At 41.2% G+C, this 25,775-nt stretch overlaps 1 protein-coding gene across 1 annotated transcript; it reads right to left on the bottom strand.

Moving 5' to 3' along the window:
* On the bottom strand, window positions 1–23,115 carry ptn (pleiotrophin). The gene is made up of 5 exons (XM_056747979.1): window positions 22,956–23,115; window positions 11,090–11,178; window positions 10,132–10,305; window positions 2,940–3,098; window positions 1–863 (listed from the first exon to the last, which is right to left on the bottom strand). The coding sequence occupies exons 2-5, from the start codon at window positions 11,175–11,177 to the stop codon at window positions 811–813; spliced, it is 474 nt and encodes a 157-aa protein (XP_056603957.1). The 5' UTR covers window position 11,178; window positions 22,956–23,115; the 3' UTR covers window positions 1–810.
* Between the last annotated feature and the right edge of the window lie 2,660 nt (window positions 23,116–25,775).

Below are 25,775 nucleotides of genomic sequence, written 5' to 3'. Positions count from 1 at the left end.
TTAGGTTTGATGGAATGAATCATTAGAGGTTTTATTCACACACACATGAAGATAAATACATTTCTGCGTTCATATTATTCTCCATTGATGTGTTTAGCTGGTGTTATATTTGTCTTGTCAGCAGGAAGAACTCAGCTCTGTCAAATTCACTTCAAAACATGATGTTCAAAACAGCACACTACCATTAAGTATATAGGATATTGTGCAGAGTATGCACATTTCTATAGACTGAATTGCATTTAGGAATACTGTGTCCCACAATGCAATGCACTAGACCTTCTTGAAGTGAGATGAATCAATGGAATTACACATAATTTCTGCCTAATGTTCCAACATTTAAAAGAACAAAAAGGCAAAATAGACCAAGATGATTAATGGATCCCTCTTACATTCACCTGGTGAGTGAACAATGTGCAATATTTACTACACTATCCACACATAATATAAAGATACAGTACAGCCAAACAATTCTTTCAACTCTTTCTTATAACATGAACTTTAATGTCATTTGAAAATGACAATGAAATACAAACTAAGAAAGTCATTCATGTGAGATTAAATCATCATAAGGATGAAACTGAGTGGTTAAATGTCCAGAATTAGTTGAGTTACATTATAGTTTAAGCACCGACTTTTATGTGAGTAGATACATTTGTCTTCTGATTTTTAGCTGTATTTCATTTTACCTTAACAAGATGAAACTCTAGAATATCTGTTCTACAAGACAGAAATGAAAATCTCTTCCCCTCATGTGAAGGCAGTTCTAGACGTTCTGCATGAGGAGTTGAATCATTTCTCCTCTTGTCTCCTCTAGTCTGTTGGGTTTCGCTCCTTCTTTCCTTCCCGTTTTGGCTTCTGTGAGTCTGTAAATGCAAGCGAGTGAACATTTAGAAAAATATTATTAAATATGATGAAAGATGATCACAGTACATAAAGATCTTAAACTTTAATAAATACAGACTTCCTTTTCTTTAAGCAATCTTTCTTATGAACTTCGGGCTCTTGAACGGCTTCCATTGTGATACATTGAAGTGTATAAATCACCTCTGCAAAACTCATCAGAAATATGAAATGATCCTTGACTTTAATTACCATATTAGATGAAGAGAAATAGAGTGAGTGTCAGTGGAAATCACCTGTTGATCAAACTCTATTACAAGTCATAAAGTCAATTATCCCAGAAACACCAGCTGTCTGCAGTCGTGTCTGTACTCGCCAATGCATCAAATCACACTCATCCAACATCCCAGTCTTCATTAGAATAAAGAAATAAACTCACAACTTTTTTCACAATTTGATCTTTGTCAGGACATTCGGTCCAACACACACATCAACATCTTATCACGTGAACAGATCCAACTCTTATTATAGAATTAGCCTTTAAGTCAAATCATGTCATCTGACACTGTTGAGATTTCCTCTAAAACTAAATGAGAAGAACCGTGTTCTCACTGTAATCTCTCATTGCTGTGAAACAATTGTCAAATTGAAGGGATCACATTTTTTCCTCATAAGTCTCTGTTGTTCTCTTCATCCGTGTGGATGTTAGATGATGGATTGGCCTCTTGAAACACTTTCAGGGTTGCAGGAGCACTTGATCTCAAAATCCTGATAGATTTGACATGAGAGCCGGACCCATCAGATCCCCTCCACAGCTAAATCTATCCCACTTCCATCACCTCTCTTTTTCTCTCTCTCTCACGTTTTTGATCTTATTGTGGATGATTCAATGAACTCAATTTTGTCCTTGTAATGTTTCATCAAAATGTAATACCTTCCTCCAGAAACAAGCCTCACACGTCCTATAGATGTTTCAGGGTGTAATTGATTCCTGAAGGAGGTTGTGTTTTATTCAGAAATACTGTATGTCACATTGTGGTAATAAAACAGCTTGTGAATGTCATGAGTCACTGTCACCAGCTGTCTGAGGTCCACATCATCCAACATAACTCCAATCAGAGCGCTTTAATTCATTCAAATTCAACCTTCACAACTACTCAAGACTGTGTGTGTGCGTTCGTGCGTGTGTGTGTAGTAGAAACTGATGTTTGAGATTAAGACAGATCGTCTATTACTGCCACTATTTACCTTTATATGACATATCACCAAATAAGAAAAACTACAGCACACATTATTTATTGTACAGAGACGCTAACATTAAAACACTGTGACCACGGACAGCCAACATATCTCAAAATATTCACTTTGGAATAATATGATACAACTATGGCTACACAATGAGCAGAAACTGCCTTCGGTCTATTAGCACCAACACACACACACACATGGACAGATACACACACAGCAGATATTATTAATCTCTTTGTGCTTACCAAGGAAAAAGTTATTAAAGAAAAAAATATTTACAGCAACACTTAAATCTAATCTTGCCTCACATGTATGAACATTTAATAGAATTGTTATTCTCTTTTGATAGACACAAAAGTGTGTGTGGATCAATATTTCAGTTTGACCTTTCAATCTCATCACGTCTGGACTAAAACTGCAAAGAAAACACATACATGTATTTAATGACTGGTGAAGATTAAACACATTCTTTACAACCACAGAGATCAAAAGGTACACACAATGTGCTGAATTACCCTGTTTAAAATGAATGCAATTCACTGTATGTCACATACTGCATTAAAGCTGAAATGAGTCAAGTAAACAGTGTGTAATGTTTTTAAACATTTAAATAAATGATATTGCGGTGTAACAGGAAGTCCGGTCAGGTGAAAAATTAAATATATTACATTTGGTCACACCGGGAATTAAAGTTCATGTTTGGGGCACTGCATTATGGGTATCATAAGGAATAGGGCTATTCCACACAGCCGGTGTGCTCCAGAGAGAGCAAAACAACAAAAGGTCACACAATCTAAAAAATATACACATAATCTATTTCTATAAAAGTGTTAGTGTTGGGTTTATTGTACCTTGCAGCTTGCTCTTGGGTTTTGCGCAGGGTTTGGTGGCACTAACAGTTCCCGGGCAGTTTGCATCCATCAGCGCTCGCTTCAGCTCACCAGTGCGTGTCTTCACTCCTGTGCTGGAGTCACACTCACCCCACGCCTGGAAATCATACTTACACTCACCTGACAACAAAGACAACAAACATCACCAACATTAGAAAAGAAAACCTTAAACAATCGCATTCTCACTAGTTTAACATTTATTTTTCAAATAAACAAATAACCAGTGTTGGGGAAGCTACTTTGAAACTGTAGTTAGATAAGCTACAAGCTACTCATCAATAAAAGTAGTTAAGTTACAGCTTAGCTACACATTTGAAAAAGCAGTTAGCTACACTACAAGTTACTATAAAAAAGTAGCTAGCTACATTGAAACTACTTTGGTTTTTGGAGTGTCATTGTATATAAATAATAACTGATTCATTGTAAATTAAAAAATATTTTAAGAAAACAATGTAATACAATACAGTTATGATTTCAGTGTTGTTTTATTTTGTAAACTACACAGTACGCAAGTTAAAGTTAAACTCAAATTTATCTCAAGTTTGCAAAATGTAGATAATGTGAATTATTAAAACAACAGAAAGAACAAATGTTGGGCCAAATAACTCACCTGCATGTGTTTCCTTAAATTTGTGCTTAAAGTCTTCGATGCAGACTTTTAATTTTTAGTTTTGAAAAGAATACATAAAAACGTGTAACCATTACTGTTTGCATCTTTAAGAGACATGAACTTGGACAAATAAGGCCATGGGCAATTAATCACTGAGGGTCAAGCCAGCCGCCGTTTAGATTTGGATGCGCAGATATTGAGTGGTTTACCGTAAATTCCAGGAATGCTGCTTTTAAAGCTTTATTTAAATGTAGAGGATCCGTGTCTCTTGTCAATAACCTATTTTTAATAAGTAGAAAAAACGGATGGTGGGTTTCAGTTGGGGCCGTCCCGCAATATATGCACACCTTATGGATTGTTTTACTGTACCGTTTTGGAGAAATACAGTTTTCCACTTGTGGCGAGGTGGGCGTGGTTCAGCACGGTCTGTGAAGAGGGGGAGTGTCGGGAGAAAGACGGTGAGTAGGCAGATCAACGTTTTAGTGAAAACACCTGCTTCTCATTCTAGTAATTGGCGAGGAGACGCTTTAAAAGCGAAAGGCAGATCTGGAGGTAGAGAGAGAGACCGGCTGGGAAAACGAGGACCAGAGCTACAGAGACGCTGTATCCAGAGGAAACAGAGAGACGAGAGATTCTTAGATCCGGAAGGATCGAGCGGGACTTTTATTTTGAACACCGGATGTGTGAAACCCGGAACTATTATTTGAATAAAATACTTATCGTTTTCCCAGCCACGCCGACCCTGACTCCTTTCTTCCCTACACTTATCGAACGTATTACATTGGTGCCGAAACCCGGGAAGAAAGGAAGCCGCCGCCGCCAACATGCAGTCTCCGCCAGGATCGCCATTTGCGGAGGTCATCTCCTCCCTCGCCGGCCTTCACCAGCAACACCACCAGGCCCTGTTGGGTCTGAGAGAAGACCAGGAGAGGCGATTACAAGTCCTCATCCAGACCCAACAGGAGGACCGCGAGGCGTTCCGGAGCTGGGTGAGCCAGGAGAAAGGTGCAACCGGAACATCGACCGCATCCCCCACCATCCCGCTACATAAGATGGGAGCGCAGGACGAGCCGGAAGCTTTTCTGGAGCTGTTCGAGAGGTCTGCGGAGCTGTCAGGATGGCAGCCGGACGCGTGGGCAGCCCGTCTGATTCCCCTTCTGACCGGCGAAGCCCAGATGGCCGCCCAACAGCTACCAGTGGAGAACCTGCTCAAGTACGCAGACCTCAAAAAGGCTATCTTAGAGCGAGTAGGGCTCAGTCCGGAGCATCATCGCCAGCGGTTCCGATCATTGGAACTCGGGGATCGCGGTCAACCCTTCGCCTTCGCTCACCAGCTCCGGGATGCATGCCGCAAATGGCTGGTGGCCGACGCCAGCACTATCGACAACATAGTGGATAAGGTGACACTGGAACAGTTCGTGGGACGACTCCCCAGGAAGACAGCCCAGTGGGTCCAGTGTCACCGACCGTCGTCGCTGGCTCAGGCCATCCAGCTGGCGGAGGACCAGTTAGTGGCGTGCCCCGGGGTCGGCGTACCCCTAACGACATCTTCTCTCTCTCCCACTATCCACCCTTCTCCTTCCACCAGACCTGTGCCGTTTCCGAGGTCCAGGGGGACGTTTTTTCCCCGACCAGCCCCACGTAACCGGACGTTTCCGGAGATGGGGAATCCAGGAGCCGCCAGGACTTTTGAGGGAGCCGGGAACTTACAAGGGCATGGCCCCAATGCCTCTACTCACCCGTCATCCTCCCAAGCCTCTCCTCGCCAATTCGGGGGTCTGCCTCCTGCCGCTAGGGCGGCGGGAACTTCTGGGCCGGCCTGTTGGCGTTGTGGGGACCCCGGACATTTTATCGACCGATGTCCCATGATGGAGGTCGGTATGATGATCCGGGTGCCTGACAACCCACAGGCTGCCCTCGGTCAAGATGGGCTGTACCAAATACCTGTGAGTATAAGGGGGGGTACATATCAGGCTTTGGTAGATTCAGGGTGTAACCAAACCTCAATACATCAAAGCCTGACTCAATTCGTGGCAAGGGATACGGGCCGTATGGTTAAGGTAAGGTGTGTACACGGGGATGTGGTGAATTACCCTTTGGTGCCGTTAACCATAAAATTTAAGGGGCAAAAACATAGTGTAGAGGTGGCTGTTAACGAGCACCTCCGACATCCGCTAATTTTGGGAACAAATTGGCCGTTATTTTCAGTATTGTTGGGACAATTATGTGCGGATGTTTCTGGGCGCAACCAAGAGCAATGGGGGGGGGCGGTCGCGCAGATGGGAGAGGTTGAACCGGGACCACTGACGACTGATTCAGAGGGAAATAGCGCTGTGGAGAAAATAATTTTCTCCCAGGGTGATGATTTCCCTCTGGAACAGTCTCAGGACGATTCGCTCAAAAATGCATTTGATCAGGTCCGTTCCATCGACGGACAACCTCTCCACCCTGCACAACCGCTGTCCTACCCATATTTTGCTATTTTGAAAGACCGGTTGTATCGAGTGACCCAGGACACTCAGTCAAAACAAGATACAACCCAATTGGTCATACCAAAAAGCCGTCGGGAAATGCTTTTCCAGGCGGCTCATTGTAATCCAATGGCGGGGCACCTCGGACAAGCTGCCACTATAAATCGACTAACGACCCGATTCTTTTGGCCGGGCATTCATGAGAACGTGCGCAGGTGGTGCGCGTCTTGTCCTGAATGCCAGTTGGTAAACCCACCGGCCACCCCACGGGCACCATTATGCCCACTTCCGCTTATGCAGGTCCCCTTCGAACGAATTGGTATGGACCTGATCGGGCCGTTAGAGCGATCCGCACGAGGGCATCGATTTGCGTTAGTCATTGTAGATTACGCAACACGTTACCCTGAGGCAGTGGCGTTACGCAATATCTCAGCAACTAGTGTTGCGGACGCGCTGTTCCGACTAATCTCCCGGGTGGGAATCCCAAAAGAGGTTCTCACCGATCAAGGCACGGCGTTTATGTCACGGACACTCCGCGAACTGTATGGATTATTGGGGATTAAAACGATTCGGACCAGCGTCTACCACCCACAAACAGATGGACTGGTCGAACGTTTTAATCGCACATTAAAAACCATGATCCGGAAATTCGTTCACGAAGACGCCAAAAATTGGGATAAATGGCTGGAACCCCTGTTATTTGCGGTCCGCGAGGTTCCCCAAGCCTCCACGGGGTTTTCCCCCTTCGAGCTTCTCTATGGTCGTCAGCCTCGCGGGGTTTTAGATGTCCTAAGAGAGGCTTGGGAGGACGGACCATCCGCGAGCAAAAATCAAATTCAATATGTCCTGGACCTGAGAACAAAACTCCATACACTGGGGCGGCTCTCAATGGAGAATTTGTTACAGGCCCAGGACAGGCAGAGCCGGCAATATAATAGGGGCGCCAGACTACGTAAATTTGCACCGGGAGAGAAGGTCCTTGTATTACTCCCAACGTCCAGTTCTAAGTTACTCGCCAAGTGGCAAGGACCATTTGAGGTCACACGACGAATAGGGGATCTCAATTATGAGGTAGTTCGATCGGATAGGAGCGGAGCACATCAGATTTATCACCTCAACCTCCTCAAAAAGTGGAGCGAGGCGAACACCGTGATGCTGGCGACGACAGTGAGCAGAGAGGATGATCTCGGGCCAGAGGTAAACACCAAGGTGCAATCCCTCGCTCTGGCTCCAGGGGGAGATCACCTCTCGTCCTCCCAGTTCACGGATGTGGTAAAATTACAAGCAGAATTTGCAGATGTGTTTTCGCCCCTACCCGGTCGCACAAATCTCATAGAGCACCACATTGAGACCGAACCGGGTGCGATAGTGCGCAGCCGACCATATAGACTACCTGAACACAAAAAAATGGTGGTTCAGAAGGAATTAGAGGCAATGCTGGACATGGGCGTAATAGAAGAGTCCAGCAGTGATTGGGCGAGCCCGATAGTCTTAGTACCTAAAACTGACGGCTCAGTTCGGTTCTGTGTGGACTATCGAAAGGTGAATGCTGTATCGAAGTTCGATGCATATCCAATGCCACGAATTGACGAATTACTAGACCGACTAGGCACGGCTCGTTTTTATTCGACATTGGATTTAACAAAGGGATATTGGCAGATCCCTCTATCTTCCTTATCCAAAGAAAAGACGGCTTTTACCACGCCGTTCGGTTTGCACCAATTTGTCACACTTCCGTTCGGGTTATTCGGGGCCCCGGCGACCTTTCAGCGTCTCATGGATCGCATACTCCGACCGCATGCTGCATATGCCGCAGCGTATTTGGATGATATCATCATTTATAGTAATGACTGGAACCGACATATGCAGCACCTGAGAGCGGTCCTGAGTTCGTTGAGAGGAGCGGGGCTAACGGCTAACCCGAAGAAGTGTGCAATTGGGCGGGTAGAGGTAAGGTATCTGGGTTTCCACTTGGGCCACGGGGAAGTGCGTCCCCAAATTAATAAGACAGCAGCAATTGCGACCGCCCCGAGACCCAAGACCAAAAAGGAGGTGCGGCAGTTCCTGGGGCTGGCGGGATATTATAGGCGGTTTGTGCCTAATTATTCGGACCTCACCAGCCCGCTGACTGATCTCACTAAAAAGGGAGCACCAGATACCGTCCAATGGACGGAGCAGTGCCAGCAGGGGTTACCAAGGTGAAGGCTGCTCTGTGCGGCGGACCGTTATTGCACTCTCCTGATTTTTCTATTCCCTTTCTCTTGCAGACCGATGCATCGGACAGGGGCGTGGGGGCGGTTCTGTCTCAGGAGGTGAGGGGAGAGGACCGGCCGGTGCTGTACATTAGTCGTAAGCTCTCACAGAGGGAGGCTAAGTACAGCACCATAGAGAAGGAATGCCTGGCGATCAGGTGGGCGGTCCTCACCCTTAGATATTACCTCCTGGGACGGGAGTTTACGCTCTGTTCGGACCACGCGCCTCTCCAATGGCTCCACCGCATGAAGGATGCCAACGCGCGGATCACTCGTTGGTATCTCGCATTACAACCATTCAAATTTCAGGTGATCCACAGGCCGGGGACACAGATGGCTGTGGCTGACTTCCTCTCCAGGAGGGGGGGGGGGGAAGCTGCAGGCCGGATGGGGCCCCGGCCTGAGTCGGGCGGTGGGGGTATGTGGCGAGGTGGGCGTGGTTCAGCACGGTCTGTGAAGAGGGGGAGTGTCGGGAGAAAGACGGTGAGTAGGCAGATCAACGTTTTAGTGAAAACACCTGCTTCTCATTCTAGTAATTGGCGAGGAGACGCTTTAAAAGCGAAAGGCAGATCTGGAGGTAGAGAGAGAGACCGGCTGGGAAAACGAGGACCAGAGCTACAGAGACGCTGTATCCAGAGGAAACAGAGAGACGAGAGATTCTTAGATCCGGAAGGATCGAGCGGGACTTTTATTTTGAACACCGGATGTGTGAAACCCGGAACTATTATTTGAATAAAATACTTATCGTTTTCCCAGCCACGCCGACCCTGACTCCTTTCTTCCCTACACTTATCGAACGTATTACACCACTTTAAAAGGCTATAGAAACATTATACATCTTCCGATTCTGAATCTGAAATTCAGTCGACATGCATTGCTCCATCCTGGATGGATGTGTGTGTGTCAAGTTAACTTCGGCAAATTAACGTAATCATCAGACGCGATCTGAATATTGTGCGTAAGCCGCGAGATGCTTCACAGGACACTAGCTGGCAGTAATGCAAACATTTTCAGTAGTAAGTATGGTGACGACGCATGTGCTCAGTGCGCTGCACTACTTATTGCTTTAAAGTTCGTCGCAATGGAATGTAGCGAGTAGCGTTTGGGCACGCTACACCGCTACCTGCTTGTAAAAGTATTTAACTACCGGAAAAGCTACACTGTTTTAAAAGTAACTTAACTACCGTCAAGCTACAGAAAAATGTAGTTAAGTTAGTAGCGTCGCTACTTGTAGTTAGCTACTCCCCAACACTGCAAATAACATACATACATATATATATATGCACACAGTATATAACAATTCCACATCAGATTGCAGCATTGTTCTGCAGTGTGTTTCTCTTTGTCTCAGGATAGATGAGGGTTAAATGGCTTCAATCGAGCACGACACTGTGTCTAATGACATGTATAAAGACATAGAGAAGAGAAGGACATGCAGTGGACATGCTCTGGTTAAATGACCGCTCTCCTGAAACTACCAACTGTCACTTTAACACTGAACTACACTGACACAACTGACAGTGAACTACACAAGAAAAGCATTTAGTTTCTTCATGTTTTATTGATGCTGTGAAGTCTCAAACACCCCACACTCCAATGTTTGTTGATAGTTTGTGTGCATACCTACAAATCCTGAGGGAATTTGGCATATGTTTACACACACACACGCAAAGTGAAAGTTCTGCCAGCTTGTTTCTGGCTCTCAGAGCAGTGGTGTCATTTCTGAGGACATAAATCTGTGAGATTCTTCCCCGTGTTACTGATCAACAGAGACATGTGTGCGCTCATACCTGTGTGTGTATGTGTGAGTGTGTTTTCACCTCCAAACTGTTTTTTCCAGTTGCAGGGGATCTTGCATCGCTGGGTTTTGATGGTCTGTTTGCAGTCATTGCCGCTGCGTGTGCCTTCTCTAGTGCCCAGACCACAGTCGCCTTCATTAGCCACGCAGACACTCCACTGCCACTCACCACAGTCTGACTTACGCTCCTTCTTACCTGTCACACCACAAACCAAACAAACTGCTGAGTGAGGTGATACAGAGCTGTGATGATGTCAGTGGCACGGTAAAGCTACATAAAAAAAATGTTTTGCTGCTTGTTCAATTTGCTTAACTTGCTTAAGTTAAATCAACACAACTTTTGGAAAATGTGGTCACAACATGATTTTTTTATGTTTAGTCATATAACTGAATCAATTCATGTTGGGACAACATAAAGGAGTTGTGTTGTCTTAACATAAAATAGTTTTAATTGGAAAGAGGACTTATATTTCCCAGCATGCTTTGTGTATAACTGCATTTTGAGAGTTATATTCTTAAATAAGTGTTATTTTATGCTTTTTTCAGTAAAAAGAAACACTTGTTAGTGTTTAATGTTCATTTATCTCAAAGGTTTTGAGGAGTTTTTCAGAAAAGCGTTGCCTTTGGTTAGGTCGTGGGAGGTTACAATCCTTTATTTGCTCATTTGTTCAGTTATATTGATTCAATATCTTCTTATTGAAGTTAAATGGAATGATATCTAATTACTGTTAAAAATGTATAATATATATTTTTTTAACATATTTTATTTTAGTGTAGGTAAGACACAAATTAATTTAATCAAGATTACTAAAATAATTGAGTTCATACAACAAGACCCTAATGAATCGTTTGGATCGTTGGAGAAATGTTATTCGTTTTCGTGGAAAAATTTCCTTAATTTAAGTAAGTTCGTTCAACAACTTTTTTATTGAGTGTATAGAGCTGTGATGATGTTGTGATATGTAGTAACATTCTTTTACCTTGTTTCTCGGTTTTACCTCCATCTGCCAGTGTCACTGTGATGACCAGCAGGGCTAATAAAGCCACACACATCCACTTCTGCTGCATGCTGGGAAAAACAAAATTGTGATGATAATATCATAACACAACAAAACAAACATCAAACTGTCAAAACTTCATCAAAAATTCAAAACCCACCCTCTCTCTCTCAGGAGAAAAAGTTAAGGTGGAGTGAGTAATTAGAAAGCAATTTTATCCCAAATGCTTGGCTGCACTTCAGTTACAGTAACGCTCCAGCCCAGCGGCGACATCACCTCCATTTCAATTACTCCTGAGCCTCCCTTCTGCCGTCTAAAGCCCCCCCCGCGCTCTCTCTTCACCCCAGCCTTCTTTTCTTTCCTTTTTCTGCTTGACTGAGTTTCCACAGCGTCCATAAGCACCGGTTCTCTGCACTGTCTCCTGTTAAAGACTTTTCCTCTGGATGAGAGTCGCACATCTTAAGAAAAAGACATGACTTATCAAATATTTAGAGAATATGATGACTCTGTTCAAAAATCCAACTTCCTTATGAAGGAGTCTGCAACTAAAATCAAACCAAATCAAGGGACTGTGTGATTTTTTATCTACATACAGCAACTCAAATATCACATCTCCCATCAAGCTCACATTTTTCATCATTTATTCATCTTCATGTCATTTCTACACTGTAAGAGTTTCTTACTTCTGCAAAACACAAAGAAGATATTTTGAAGAATGTTGATAATCAAAAAACAATGAACCTCATCGATTTACATTGTTTGAACAGAAAACCACTGTAAAATCATCACCAGCATTACATAATAACCAAACGGTAAGACATAGTTTGTCAACCAAAACCCCAAACACTCGCATTGAAACAGTGATATTAGAAGAAAGCAGTGGAAAGCTCCAAGGAAAATTGCACAAGATAAATCAGCTTTAATCGGAATTTAATATTCAACTGAATATATTTGTAACCTAACCTAAAAAAATAATTTAAATATACAGATCCAACGCTTCAAACTCACTCTTTTATATATGTGGCTAATTTATGCTATATAGGTGTGGCCAAAATAACTATAACACGCCTGTGGGCGTGGCCAACTCAACTCAAATTCCAACAAATGAATTGAAAGGAATCAAGATGTGCTTTTTGTCCTACGCTGCTACACATCATGAGTATCTTTGTATGTAAGCTCTGCAGATCATCCAGCAGACCCTGAAGAAGATCACATGAAAAATCACCTGTGCTCACACACACACAGAATGAAGACCTGAGGGGTCGACCGAGTGTGTGTGGTGGGGTGAGGCGGTTATCCCACTCTAACACTCCATTAGCTCATTGATCAGTGGGGAAGCAGGAGGGAAAGACTGACAGCGTGATCCATCAGACAGAGACGCACACGCACGCGCACACACACACACACAGGTTTCATTGCCAGAAGAAAGCTGTAGTCGTTGTTTGCCACTGACAGATTTATGGAAGACTGCTGCATTGGCTCGTAAAGGAACAGTTCACCCAAAAATGAAAATTCTGTTATCATGTCCGCCCCCCGTGACAGTAGAAATGCGTATGATTTTATTTTTATCTCTGGACTCGCAAAGCAACTTATTTATCTGTGCAATAAACACGGAAAGTGGTTGTAAAACTCCAACAACATGACATTTTGGGAATTTGGATATGGCCAGCATCTGTCCTCTCTGACCATGTGGAAAAGAGTGTTATGGCATTGAAATGACACGAAGGGTTGAGTATAACACTGATGTCCAGTACTGCAGAGTAGAACTCCCACTGAATCACACATTTTCATGCAATCCTTCATCTGGTGCTTCAAGTGTGTGTGATCCGGTCAGAGCTCAACTCTCCAGGAACACGACCGGACACTCGTGAGGTGGTATTGACACTCTGGGTTTGAGACGAAAGCTTTGCGCTTCATCCAGCTATTCTGACTCACACCCAAACCCGGATCAGTCCAGTTCTGTCTGTTTGCTTCACGGATCAGTGGGCGGAGCTTCGGAGGACGAAAACCTGATGAAATGTATAGAAAAACAACAACAATGGACGACTGACTGTGGATTATGCCCCTGACTGCACTGCCTCTTACCCAATAGATAAATACATATTTATGTGTGAAAGTAATGACATCAGCATTTTTGTGTTTTTGTATTTCTGCTCTGGATTCTGTGATATGAATAGTGTTATCTCTTGTGTGATAAATTGCTTGGGGTGTTCCTCATTTGTAAGACGTTTTGGATAAAAGCTTAATGCAAGTGTGCCTCGGAATGCTGTGACTGACCAATAAAGATAGAGAGGCACGTGATAAAATGTATTTTATACAAAACGTATTAAACAACCATCACAGCAGTAACAAATGAAAACATTACCATGGGAAGAGATAGAGACAGGCGGTTATTCTGCTCTGATACTGAATAAGATTCATAATAAGTGCACAAATGATTGTCAAAAATATTTACGTGTTTTGGGATTAATGTTAGCAGAGGTGTCTGATCTCAGCACAGGCCGCACGACACAAATCACACAATCACCAGAGAAATACACAGAATGACACAAAACCCAGAGACGTAGATGCTCTCAGACAGATGGAACTGCCCCGGATACAGCCGCTGGGGTCCGATAAACCTGCCAGGCACCTGTAATCCCAAATCACTTTCACACATATTTATACACACGCTCGCGCGCGGCTCATCGGCAGAAAAGCCCCTGCAAATGGAAAATAAATGGGATGGGTGTTGCAAATCGACTTTTTGACATTTGTGTCTTTCCATGAATCTCACTGCCGCGAAAATATCTTTCAGAAAGCCCATCGCAGAGAAAGCGTGAGATTCAGCAAAGAAAATCATCCTCACCCCGCTCAACCCCATACACACAATATCACAGACTATGATCTCTACACTCCTCCGATCTAACATACTACTCATACGCTATTTTTGTTCTGTATAGCATGCATTGAATGTCTGAATAACCGATCACATGTGATGTGAAGTACACCATAGCGAATATTGTTAGGCACGGCATCCCATAATGCAATGCAATCGACTTCCAATTCCCAGGGTGCAAAAAATGAAAGAATATCTTTATATTGACTCGTTGTTTTTATTGGACTGTCAGATATGAAACATTTGAAAGATTTATTGATTGAAAATGTAACATGATATCAGCAACAAGGCAATATCCATGGTAAAAAAACAAAGTAAAATCAATCATTCAGGAAAACAATTATACAAGATATTTACGATTTATAGAAGATAAAAACATCTTGTGGATACTTCTATATCAAATAAACATGTCTCTTAATGAAACTTCTATTAAAAACAGTAAAATATGTTTCGAAATGTAACATTCTATGTTTGAAACGAGTATGTACAACATTCTTTTTCGTACACAGTGTACTCCTCAGTACTATGTTTTATTTTGACACCTACACAATGAAAACTCCGTCATTCAGACAATAGCTGAATGTCTTTATTAATAGAGATCTATTCTTATTAAAAGCAGGGATGATCTTGCCATGTCTGTATTCCAGATCACTGTTCTCGGCATGATAATTTAGATGTAACGTGCTGGATTGTCTTGTGAGTTTTTCTCAGGCGGATGACAGATGGTGCCGTTGGAAGCAGGTGCGTGAACAAAGCAATTACTTCCAAAATAGAGCCATGAGTCCATCATTAGCAGCCCCACCCACACACACTCACCTCTCCAACACGCACATATTTGAAAGTTTTTATCTAAACGTCTTCGTACCCCTCCCAAGAGTTTAAATTAGTTGAAATATATGATCAACATTACACAAACTTTCCAAAGAGTAGATTCATGTGAGTAACTGTCCTTTATGTGTCCTACACCAGAGTTTCCAGCTGTTTCGGATCACACCGCTGTCAGGTAAATGCCCACATGTTTGGGATGAACATTTTCACCTGTTCTAATCACTGTTTACACATACGACAGTTCATTGACACATTTAACATGGCAAGCGTTTGACATTTACTTCCTCCATGCTTTAATGTTTATTATTGAGTTGTTAAAATTGATTGATGATGGAAGGTGTTGATAACACAGCGCCCTCTGCAGGAATAATCGGTTCAGACAAGTCATTTAGTACATTTGATGGTATTATTGCAAATTTTGTAAATTATTATTGCTCCTGTTTTGAAATCATTTCCTTTTTTTGTAATTTCCAGGTTTCTGGTTAATATTCAATCAAGTTCTATTTTAAATCCGATTACAATCTTACAGACAATTCTTATCTTTACAGTTAGTATCGCTGATATATTTTTTATAAAAAATATATAACATCACTATACGTCTGTGAAAAAATATACCATGTACTCTATTTCTTTCATAATTTTCCTGTATTTCTTTTCTCCTTTTTTCTATACCTTTTTACATATGTCTGTCCTTACACATATTTACCATAAAGCCACTTTGCAACAATGCAAATTGTTAATATTCTTTTTCACCGCTTTCCTGTGGCTTGTGGTAAGAGCATGGCACTAGCAATGCTAAGGTCATGGGTTTGATCCCAGGCGATTGCACATTGTCCGAAACAAATGTATAATAGAATGCAATGTAAGTCGCTTTGGATAAAAGCGTCTGCCAAATGTGTAAATGTAAATGCAAGGCCGCTCTGTCCTCCCTCTATTTGTCACTACTCATCATTTCTAACTACTAAAATATTCTAGACCTGCTTTACACAACTAGAAATATGTATATTTGTAATAAAAAATCTTAATATGTCTTATTTTTGGTTGATTTCAATGTCTTAATTTTCAAAGATTCAAGGCATTAAAATCCAGATTTATTAGTCTGAAGATGTAATCCTTTGTTAGGTTGATGTAAATCTTTATTTAGTTCATCTAGCAACTAAACACAGTTCTGGACTGCAACACATAAAACTCACTAATGTTTAAATGCCATTTATATTTAGCTCTCCTCTCCACGAATAAATGAACACATATAAAAGACTCATTCGAAACAAGGACATTTTATTTGTACCTGTTGGCACTTCTTTTTATCTGCAAGCACAACACTGTACACACATAATGAGTGTACAATCATTACACATCTCCAAAGACATGGTGTTATCCTGACATATCCCCAACAACCATAGTATTACCGCCATACTTTCTTTGTTAGTGTCTGTATTGTTTAGGATGGTGGACACCGATATATATACATATATATTTTACGGAGGAGTTGTGTTATTTTTGGAGAATGTGAAGAAGAAAGCGACAGGAAGAAAGAGAGAGAGAGAGTGGGTGTGTTCTTTAAAGAACATCCCGTCTCCGTGGGGCATCGGGCTTTGAAACGGCTCAGATCTCACTTCAGTAACACACACACACACACACAGAATACGAGGTCGTTCTTCTTATCCCACAGCAGGTTCTTCTAACTTCAGCTCAACGTCAGAACTCTTAAAGCAGAGAGAGAGGTGTGAAGAGAGAGCGGGCGTAGCGGTGGGAGGCGGCTCTGACCCAAACTCCTGACCACAGCCGTTTATCTTGCGCGCTGGAGAAGCGTCTGTGAACATCTAGCCGTGTTTCTGTGGGTGGATGTGTCCCTGTTTAGCGCTGAAGGTTTCTGAAAGCCCTCATCTTCCTCATTCGACACATGCCATCTGTTTGAAGAGATATCAAGCAACACACAGCTCTGCTTTAATCCAGATTACAGGGGGAGATCATCTCATAATCTCTGAATAAACTCACTGTCTGTCTTCTCACTCAAGACGCCTCATTAAAACACATCCAAAAATATCAATTCTCATCATTTACTCAACCACATGCTGTTCTTAATCTGCACCACTTTACAGATGAGATCGCTTTTTATCTCAATTATTTCTCCTAGACGTCAATGAGAATAAATGAGGAGTAAAGTCTCGTCTGTGTCGCAGATAATTCTGCTAAAAAACAAAAGAATCAGAAATGTCGCAAATGTGTCTGTCATTTGAGGTTGAGAAGAGATGTCAACAATGTGTCAAACTGAGCTCAGATTTGTTAAATCTACAATCAAAAGTCAAAAATTACTGAAGATCTCAATATTATCAACTCAAACATTTTGCCAATTCATATTATTTTACCTCTTCAATCTACATTAATTTCAGAGCGAGTTGAAATTTAAATCGAACACAACCGAGAAGTCCATCAAATCTCCTGAGCTATGAAAGAGGAACATCAGATCAACTTTCGATCTGCTGCTCAAACAAAGCCATCAAATGAACACTTGTAATATAGTGTACGGTTTCTTCAGATGAGTGTTATGATACTTTAATGATGTAGGTCTGTTCGTTTTTGAGTTTAAGACTCTGTATTGAGTTCATCATACACGGCACGTGATGGTAAGTAAATAACGGTCAGAATCATCAAGCATTTACGTGTTTCAGGTATCGATGATGTGAAAGGCCATTAACCATCAACAGGCAAACTGATTGGGTATAATCCATAATTTCCCCGGAGGCCGGCGGTTCCGTTCTCTCATCCGCTCCGGCTCTTTAATTGGGTCTGTGATGCTGACAGCTGTAATGACTCTGGGGCCTCCGAGAGGTTTGTGTTAAAAGATAGAGACAATATAAAATCTATGTGGCCTATAATGCTGGAGCGGGCTCTCTATTATTATCTGTGTTCACTATGGAGGCTCTTAAGATTAGATGTGCATTACGTCCCCACCCGACGAGCTCTAAAGCCCAGAGAGAGCATGTATGAGTCAGACGGGCTGCAACACCCCTATTAAACACTTATTCCAGCTCACTGCATCGGCCATTAGTGGACAACAGCCTATTAGCATTGAGATTACAGATAGCACACACATCACCGCTGGACACCGTTCCTTCTACATAATGATCTCATGAACACACACATGAACACACAGAACTGTGGGTACTTGATGTCCCTGGAGCCTATTCAAGGAAACAGATTTCTGTCTCGAAAACTTTGCACCAAGACTTCATCTCTTCCCCGTTTCTACTCTTTTAAAGTAAGATTTAATGTATCGCCAGGTTTTTACAATTTTAACGTCAATCCTTTGTAAAAATGTGAATTATTACATTATGAAAGTAAGCAATGCAGGCAACTTGAGATCTTTATTGCGTATATGTCACGACCCTGAAGATTCACAATATAGATGGGCGGTGTAACAAGCTATTTCATGCATTCTCACTTCTTTACACTGTTAAACGTGCTGGCTTCTGAAACTTAACATGGTCAACTTGTCAAGAAACAAGTTGAACGTATGACCTAGTATTGCTTAGCTCGATTCCCTCCGTCAGGGTTTGCTAGGTTTCGGAAAGCTTTTTTCGAACATGGATTCTCGTTTCGTAACAAGGGTTCTTAGTCTCTTATTGGAGAATTCTTCCGGAAAAGCACGCCCACGCTTCATCCACAAAGCGAAAGAGCACACCCATGAGGCAACCAGCCAGCGTGAGAAAGAGCAGCACGCCCATTAATGCCGCTTCACCCAACAGACGGAAGTATAGCTGTGTTTGTTTGCTCACTGCATTTGGGTGATGGACGTTATATAAACGTTGGATATAATGCTGGATTTGGAGATCGTTTGAAACAAACAAAAAAGTGGCCGGACATGAACCGCACACGGTAAGTCAAACTAAGTATGTCTGCGTTTTGTTGTCAATCGGCGTAATGCATAATGCAAACAACACAAACTTATATTGAATCAATGCGATGATGAGTTGTGTGCTCGTGCGGTGGTTTCGCTCCCCCGAAATAATCCTACAGCTGTATCTGTCTTTTATCAATTTGATCACTCTAAATACTCTTCGAAGATACATAGTATGCAATACTACTGTATAGGTACTCAAGAAGAATATGAGATTTGCAGAAGCTGTGTGAGTACCTCATCTTTACTAATTCAATTTACAGCAGAGTGTAATTGTTTGTGATGTGTGATGATCTCTCTGACACACACACACACACACACACAGGATTTGAAGCATCCTCTGAGTTTATTTTTGTAAGAGCAGTTTGTCTCTGAGACAATGGTAAAGATTATAAAACCATTTTCATTATTCAATAACAAAACCCACAGGAAAGACAAATCATATTCCAATCCGCTTCTCTAAGGAAGCCAAACAATTGCAGTCTCCCACACCTCACATGTTTCTCACATATGTCTTCCTCTAAGTGTTTACCACAAATTCTTCCAAGACAAAAAATCTGAGCTATGCTTGAACAGTTGTCAACAATTGTCTCGATTTGCATTTTTACAAACTTCAAACAAATTCCAAGATAAAGTCTGTGAGTTAGGTTAAAACTTTACGAAACATAACTGAGAAAAATGATTCCCATTTCATTCAAACATGTTCATGGTCTTATCTATGCAAGATATTCTATAGGAAATTATATTTATCTGCCGTATTAAATCATGAGAATCTTGCTCTGACCTTGAAATGAGTTATCATATTTAATGCCCCCTTTAGCCTTCACCTGTTGGATAAAATAACTTCCTGAAATACTTCTCCAGTACTGGGAAACAGTCTTCCAAGCTTAAAAAGAGCAACCAGAGAGCAATTTGATGTGTTTGTGTGGGACACGCACAAGAGATTCTGTTGAAAGAAATGCAAACATTTCTACTTGAAAATGATGCATATTTCAAGAGTTTCCTGAAGTTTTTTGAATATGTTTTAACAGAACTCAATCACTTGACTCACTCGCTCACTCCACCTGTCAATCACACTGTTACCTTACTGCTGCTTCGCTTTCCGTCTCTGGTGACTTCATACTGAGAGACAATCATCTCACTTCATTAGACAAACACAAACAACCCAGCACTCCCGCAGGGACGGGGGGTGGGTACAGACAAACACAGACACAGAGAGAGAGAGAGAGAGAGAGAGAGAGAGAGAGAGGAGGGGCAAACAAGGTGCACTTGAGGATGCCTGTGTGCTCGCTTACACCCATGTTTGTGCATGTCTGAATAGATCAATATTGGACACCGTTCACTCTTGTCCTGCTCGCAACAACCTGTACTTTAGAGCGTGATCAGCCAATCACAGTGCAGCCAAAATGATGCATGCTGGGAAAAGCAGTTTCATGGATTAACTGATCATTATTTCAAAGCAAAAGAGTCATTCTATCCTTCTAATGAGAGGAAACAATCATTAAAACACTTGCAGACATTTAATAACCAACCCCTTAAAAAAGTTCATTCAGGTGTGCTTTTAGTATACTTTCAAAAGTAAAAATAACAAAAATGTAGTTGTAAAAAAGCACAATTGTACAAAAATACACTTAAACTTAAAGCAAATGTTAAAGGGTTTTGTACACAAATGGAAAGGATAAAATCAATCATATAAGATAATTTAAGAATTTATTAAAATATTTTCAGAAGTACCTAAACAAGGTACAACAGTATAATATTGGTCTCTAAAAACGTACACATATTCCCCACTGGAGCCTCAGGTTTGGTGCAAAAGCGAGTGCGAGTTTCCATGGAGCATCCTTCTGAGAATTTAAAGTGTGTGTGTGTTGTTCTCATAAGCACACTTGTGTTTCTCTCAGTCAGCCTCCCGCACCTCTTTGACCCAACGTATGAAAAAACGGTTTCAAACGGCTCGAGTGAAAGATGGAATCAAACAGAACAGAAAGAGAAATTCAACAGCCCCCTCCATCTCAACCCAGCATGCTTTTGTCTGTAGATGTGTATAACCACCAGTTCCCACATAGTTGAGCAAACCCACTGGAGATTAATCTCCACCGACCAAACCGCCAGCGTCCAACTGATCCCAGAACATTCCCTCGTTTTTTAATATCTTTCGGATTAAAGCTCCTCTATGTATAAAGAAATTCACAGCTGGGTTTCTAAATGGAATGTTCTGGATTTAATACAAGTTAGACTTTTGTGCAATGTTGATTACCAACATAATGGCCAGTGAGACACCAGATATGACAAAAGGGTCTCATAACCAAAGATGGAAATAAAACTTTGCACATGTTTTCATTGTTATCACTACGATTTCAGTATGAATTCATCAAACTGACATTTCCTGTGAAATCCAACCTGACATCTCAAATTATAAATCATTATTGATTCCCGTTTTGAACATTCAATAAGGATTTTTGTTCATTTTTACCCCACCAAAAAGTGATAATAGTCTTATGTCTATACTTTTAAACATCGTCATAAAACACAGACTTAGTATTTTTTTCTTTTGCTTAAAAACTAAAGGCACAAAATGATGTTGTGTTGTCATCGATGTCACGTCACAGACTCTGTCGATACAGCTTAAGTTGTATTGAACCAAGAACATTCCTTTAAGCCCGGACCTGAGCGAGAGAGAAACGACCGGCTGCTGGTTCTTCAGTCGAGCAGGAGTCATTCTGATAGGTTAACCGATAACTATGGCAACAGCAGCGGCGTTGAGGCCCAACGCTCAGAACTCACGGGGTCGTGAGCACCCCACTGATTCTCATTCCAGTCAGGAACGACCCACTTCACACACCATCCTGGGAAAAAACGGCCCCTGAAAACACACACACATGCTGTATACGTGTGAGAGTGAATGTAGACTATACACCCCCACAGACATGTCACGCTTTCAAAAGAAGCCAACACAAACGTAAGCCAGCGAGGGGGTTTTACCTGTCACACATGAGAGAAGTGAGAAGGAGAGGAGCATGATGTGTGTGTTGATAAGGAGAGTAAAACTCTCTTCCTTCAGCACACTTTATCTCTCTCACCCCTGTCATCCTGGAGGGGACGTTCTGACACGGACGTGAGGCTGAGAGATAAAAGGTGGACCACAGCAAACCCATTTCAATGCTTTCTTAAGGAAACGCTTTGATGTTTGTAGAGGAACAGCACACTGGCCCACATAACAATGTCAACAGCAACGATTGCAATCTTTAGTTGTGTACGCCTACAAACACAACTTTAATATTTCTACGCCATCATGGCAGATTTTCAGCTTGAATACAATTTTGTTGTGAAGTTGTTTCATATTTTAAGTGCTCTGAAATGGACTTTTATAAATATTCTACGCACATTTATTTCAATCATAAAAACTTAATTTAGTATTACATCACAGTCTTATATATAATGGATCAAACCTGCAATCATTACAAATAAATAAATATATATAGCAATATGGAAATTAGTAACAAATTACTTGATCAAACAAATATATATTATTTCAATCAATTAAAAAAAGTTTTTATACTACTTTTGCCCTTAATGATTATATTCCTTATTTGTTTTCAACTTTTTTATAATTTAAAATCATTCATTTGAATTACATATATTTTCATTTCAATTTTTATTAGTGGAGTATTATATATGATTTCCTGAAAACATTTCCTTTGTTTTGTTTATACTATAATTAGTAATTTACTACATTTAGTTATATTTTTTTATTATAGCAGGTTTGGTCCTCCATAGTTATAGGAGATTAGCAGAATGTTAGTAGTCCGAAGACAAAACAAAGAGGAGCTAGACTTCAACAATTTCAACTTTTACACATCCAGCAGGAGACCGAGAGGTTAGCGGAAGATATTTTTCGGGTCTAAACCCTGACAGCAGAGGGACATGTTTAAGTCACCCGTCGCTGTCACCAGCTCACCGCCGAGCACAGAAAGGCCTGCAAAGCTCAAAGCGCAGAAAAACAGCAGTTATCTCTGCAATTCATCCTCCAGCGTACTTGAGATATAACAAGAGCACAATCTTTCACAGAGAGATCCGAGGGCTGGATTGTGTGGCTTTCCTAAGACATTTGCTCAAGTGTGAAGATTCCCTTAAAAATCAAATCTCTTTCTGAGTCCTTGTTTTGCTCAAACAAGCTTAGCGTAATAAATTCAGAGTAACGGCTGCTCTGTGGTTCTTGACAGAGATTTAAAGTTACCCACCTTCAGTCTGGGAGATAGTTTGGTGTTTCGGTTCTAGAGGTTGTCTGAATTCCACCTGTTTTCACTTCTTTAGCTTCTTATTTCAGCACAGACCGGTGGTAATAGTGTCTGTGAGAACGGCCGACTGAATGCATATATGCATGTGTGTGTGTGTGCGTGTGTGTGCGGTGAGGGAGGGATTGTTTGTGTTTTTGCTTTGAGGCGCGCTGAAAGCCCAACTGACTCGTGATCACACACTCATTAATACAAGGTCATTTCAGGGATGAGAGAGACATACAGGAACAATGAGAAAGAATGCTGAGGAGAGGGACAGAGAGGAAAAATGAGAGCGAGATGAGACAGAAAGAGATACAGATGGGAATAGTAAGAGGGATGTGGGGACAGAGAGAGACAGATGAGAGACAGACAGAAAAGGTGAGAAAGATGGGAAAGAGACAGATGACATACAGGTGGGAATAATGAGAGATGGGGCGAAAGACAGAAAGAGAGACAAACAGGAAGAATGGGAGAGACAGATGAGAAAGAGACAGGAAAAGTGAGAAAGACTGATGAGAGACAGGGGGGAATTGTGAGAAATGAGGAGAAAGACAGAGAGAGACAGAGAAATAAAAAGTATAATATTTTTAAACAAAGTTTGTTTGGTAATATGAGGTGTCTACAGTAAATCAAATGAATCCTGTAATCACTATTTTAAGAGTGAAATATAAATATGTTCTGTATAGATTCTTTAAGCTCCTCTCTTTCACTGTCCTGTATCCGTGTGTTAAGAAGATTGTTCGGTCTAATGCGTGTTTTTCTGGGCAACATGCCGTGTGCAGAATAAATACTGACAATCAGCTAATACTGTGGTACAAATAAATCAATCCTTATTGACCCTGAACAACAAACAGCCACATGAGAAAATTCAAGAATCTGCCCTCCAGTCTTTACACACAGAGCCCATGACCAAAACAAAGTTATCAAAGTTATAAGATATAAAATCACACATTTTTCACTAGTGAAAGAGACAGTATATTGCTGCTATATTAAAAAGTGTAAAACTGAAGACAAAATATACATCAAGTCATTCAATGATTGTGCATTCATGATTAATAATTGTGATCATGCATGGGTACTCGAGTCTTGTGTTTTGATCCTATGAAATAAAAAACAATCGATGCCCCGCACAACAGTGTGTCTCAGGCCTGAAGCTTAACGCTGTCATGTTCAAAAAGAGTTTTATGCCATACACACACAACAAAGATCAAATCTATAGTACTGTATTCACACACACAGACAATCAGTTGAATATGAAATATTAAAACATGCAGAAGTTTCTCAACACCTGCACATCTCCACATCCCATCTTCCTCTTCTCATTTCCTGTTCATGAATAAAACACTCCATCCATCCGCATCCCTCCATCTGCCTGTGCTCTCTATTTTCATTTCTTTATTTTCTTTCTTTCAGAGGGAAACCCCAAGGCGTAAGAGGTCACGTCACACATCCGCACTTTGTCATTTACAACAAACCACTCACCAGCCTTCTGTGACTCATGAAGTGAAATCTAATTCTAGCTTCTCGACCATATAGGACACTCTCTGAATACTATAACACACTGAACACACGCAACACAATGATTCTCAACACACAAATCCACTCACATACAGTATACTCAACAAAAAAAGATCAATGGTGATTTTCTAAATCTTTGAGTCTAATTTAGTTTGTTAAAAATGTGCAGTATCTTTGTTGCTCTACAATCGACTAAGGTCATTTTAGTTTCCCTCACTTTTAGACAAAACACCATTTACAAATCACATAGATATTTGTGCACAGATGCCTGTTTGCGGCTGTTTTGATAGGCAATACACTCGAAATCTAGTTAATTGTGCAAATTATTTAGGGAACATATATACGTTTAGTTGTTATTTGTTGTTAGAATTAGTAAACTAATTAAACACAACAAGATTAAGGCGTTAGCAAACACAACATTAAAAAGTGACTATAGTATAAAAACAATAATATTGGGTTTATACATGCAGAAACACAAAGCAACATAATCACACCGATTAAAGGTTTTTTCCAATTCCTCAGGAATCGCAACCTATCTTAACAACCAGAGGCTGAACAATGTTGTGGTATTTGAAAAACTGTGATGACAGCAACTGAAATGTTGACTGTTCCAAGATGGCGGAAACCTTCAAGGTTGAATGTGGCATCTGTGTGTACATGTATATGACAAAGCAACACACTGAGAATATTTCGTTTTTCATTAAACATTTTACAAATTACATCAACACAGGAAGCTTACAATGTGTAAACATGACACTTTTGTTTTTACATTTCAGCAGTAAATGTCAATATTTTTGTTTTAATTACAGACTAAAAGATCTTTCACATTTTCGAAATACTGAGATTGTTTAAATAAGTACTATTGTAATTGATGTCCTCTCAAAAATCATTCCCGCAGATTTCTTACTTTTAGGATATTCATATAAAAAATATTTTCCTGTGATTTTTTACACCTACAGTCCCCCCACCCCAAGTTTGAGACAGAACATTAATCGTGTGTAACCTGTCCCTCTCACTCAAGCGGTGCATGTCTCTCTCTCGCTGAATGCATTTCTGAGGCCATGTTCGTCTTTTTGAGCTCAAAATCCCATTAATGTAGAACAAGGGTGTTTCATAACTGCGAAACTGCACAAACATGAGCTAATAGTTTTGCATAATTCAGTACAATACTTGTAATGATAAATAAGTTGCTTCATTTTCCTCTTGTCTGCTGTCATTTGTTTGAGATTGTAAACGTGTATGTGGTATCTGACTGCTCACGCTGAG

Source organism: Triplophysa dalaica, chromosome 5 (genome assembly GCF_015846415.1).
Source record: "Triplophysa dalaica isolate WHDGS20190420 chromosome 5, ASM1584641v1, whole genome shotgun sequence".
NCBI lineage: Eukaryota > Metazoa > Chordata > Actinopteri > Cypriniformes > Nemacheilidae > Triplophysa > Triplophysa dalaica.
Note: the sequence above shows the minus strand (reverse complement) of the source record. Positions and strands in the feature narration are given on the sequence as shown.

Bases quoted from the DNA above. Each gene is read 5' to 3' on its own strand.
- ptn (XM_056747979.1), bottom strand. From the start codon at position 11,177: ATGCAGCAGAAGTGGATGTGTGTGGCTTTATTAGCCCTGCTGGTCATC. The intron at 10,306-11,089 runs GTAAAAGAATGT...GTGGTGTGACAG, and splicing joins AGGTAAAACCGAGAAACAAG to GTAAGAAGGAGCGTAAGTCA. The intron at 864-2,939 runs GTACAATAAACC...TTGCATTTACAG, and splicing joins ACCCAAGAGCAAGCTGCAAG to ACTCACAGAAGCCAAAACGG.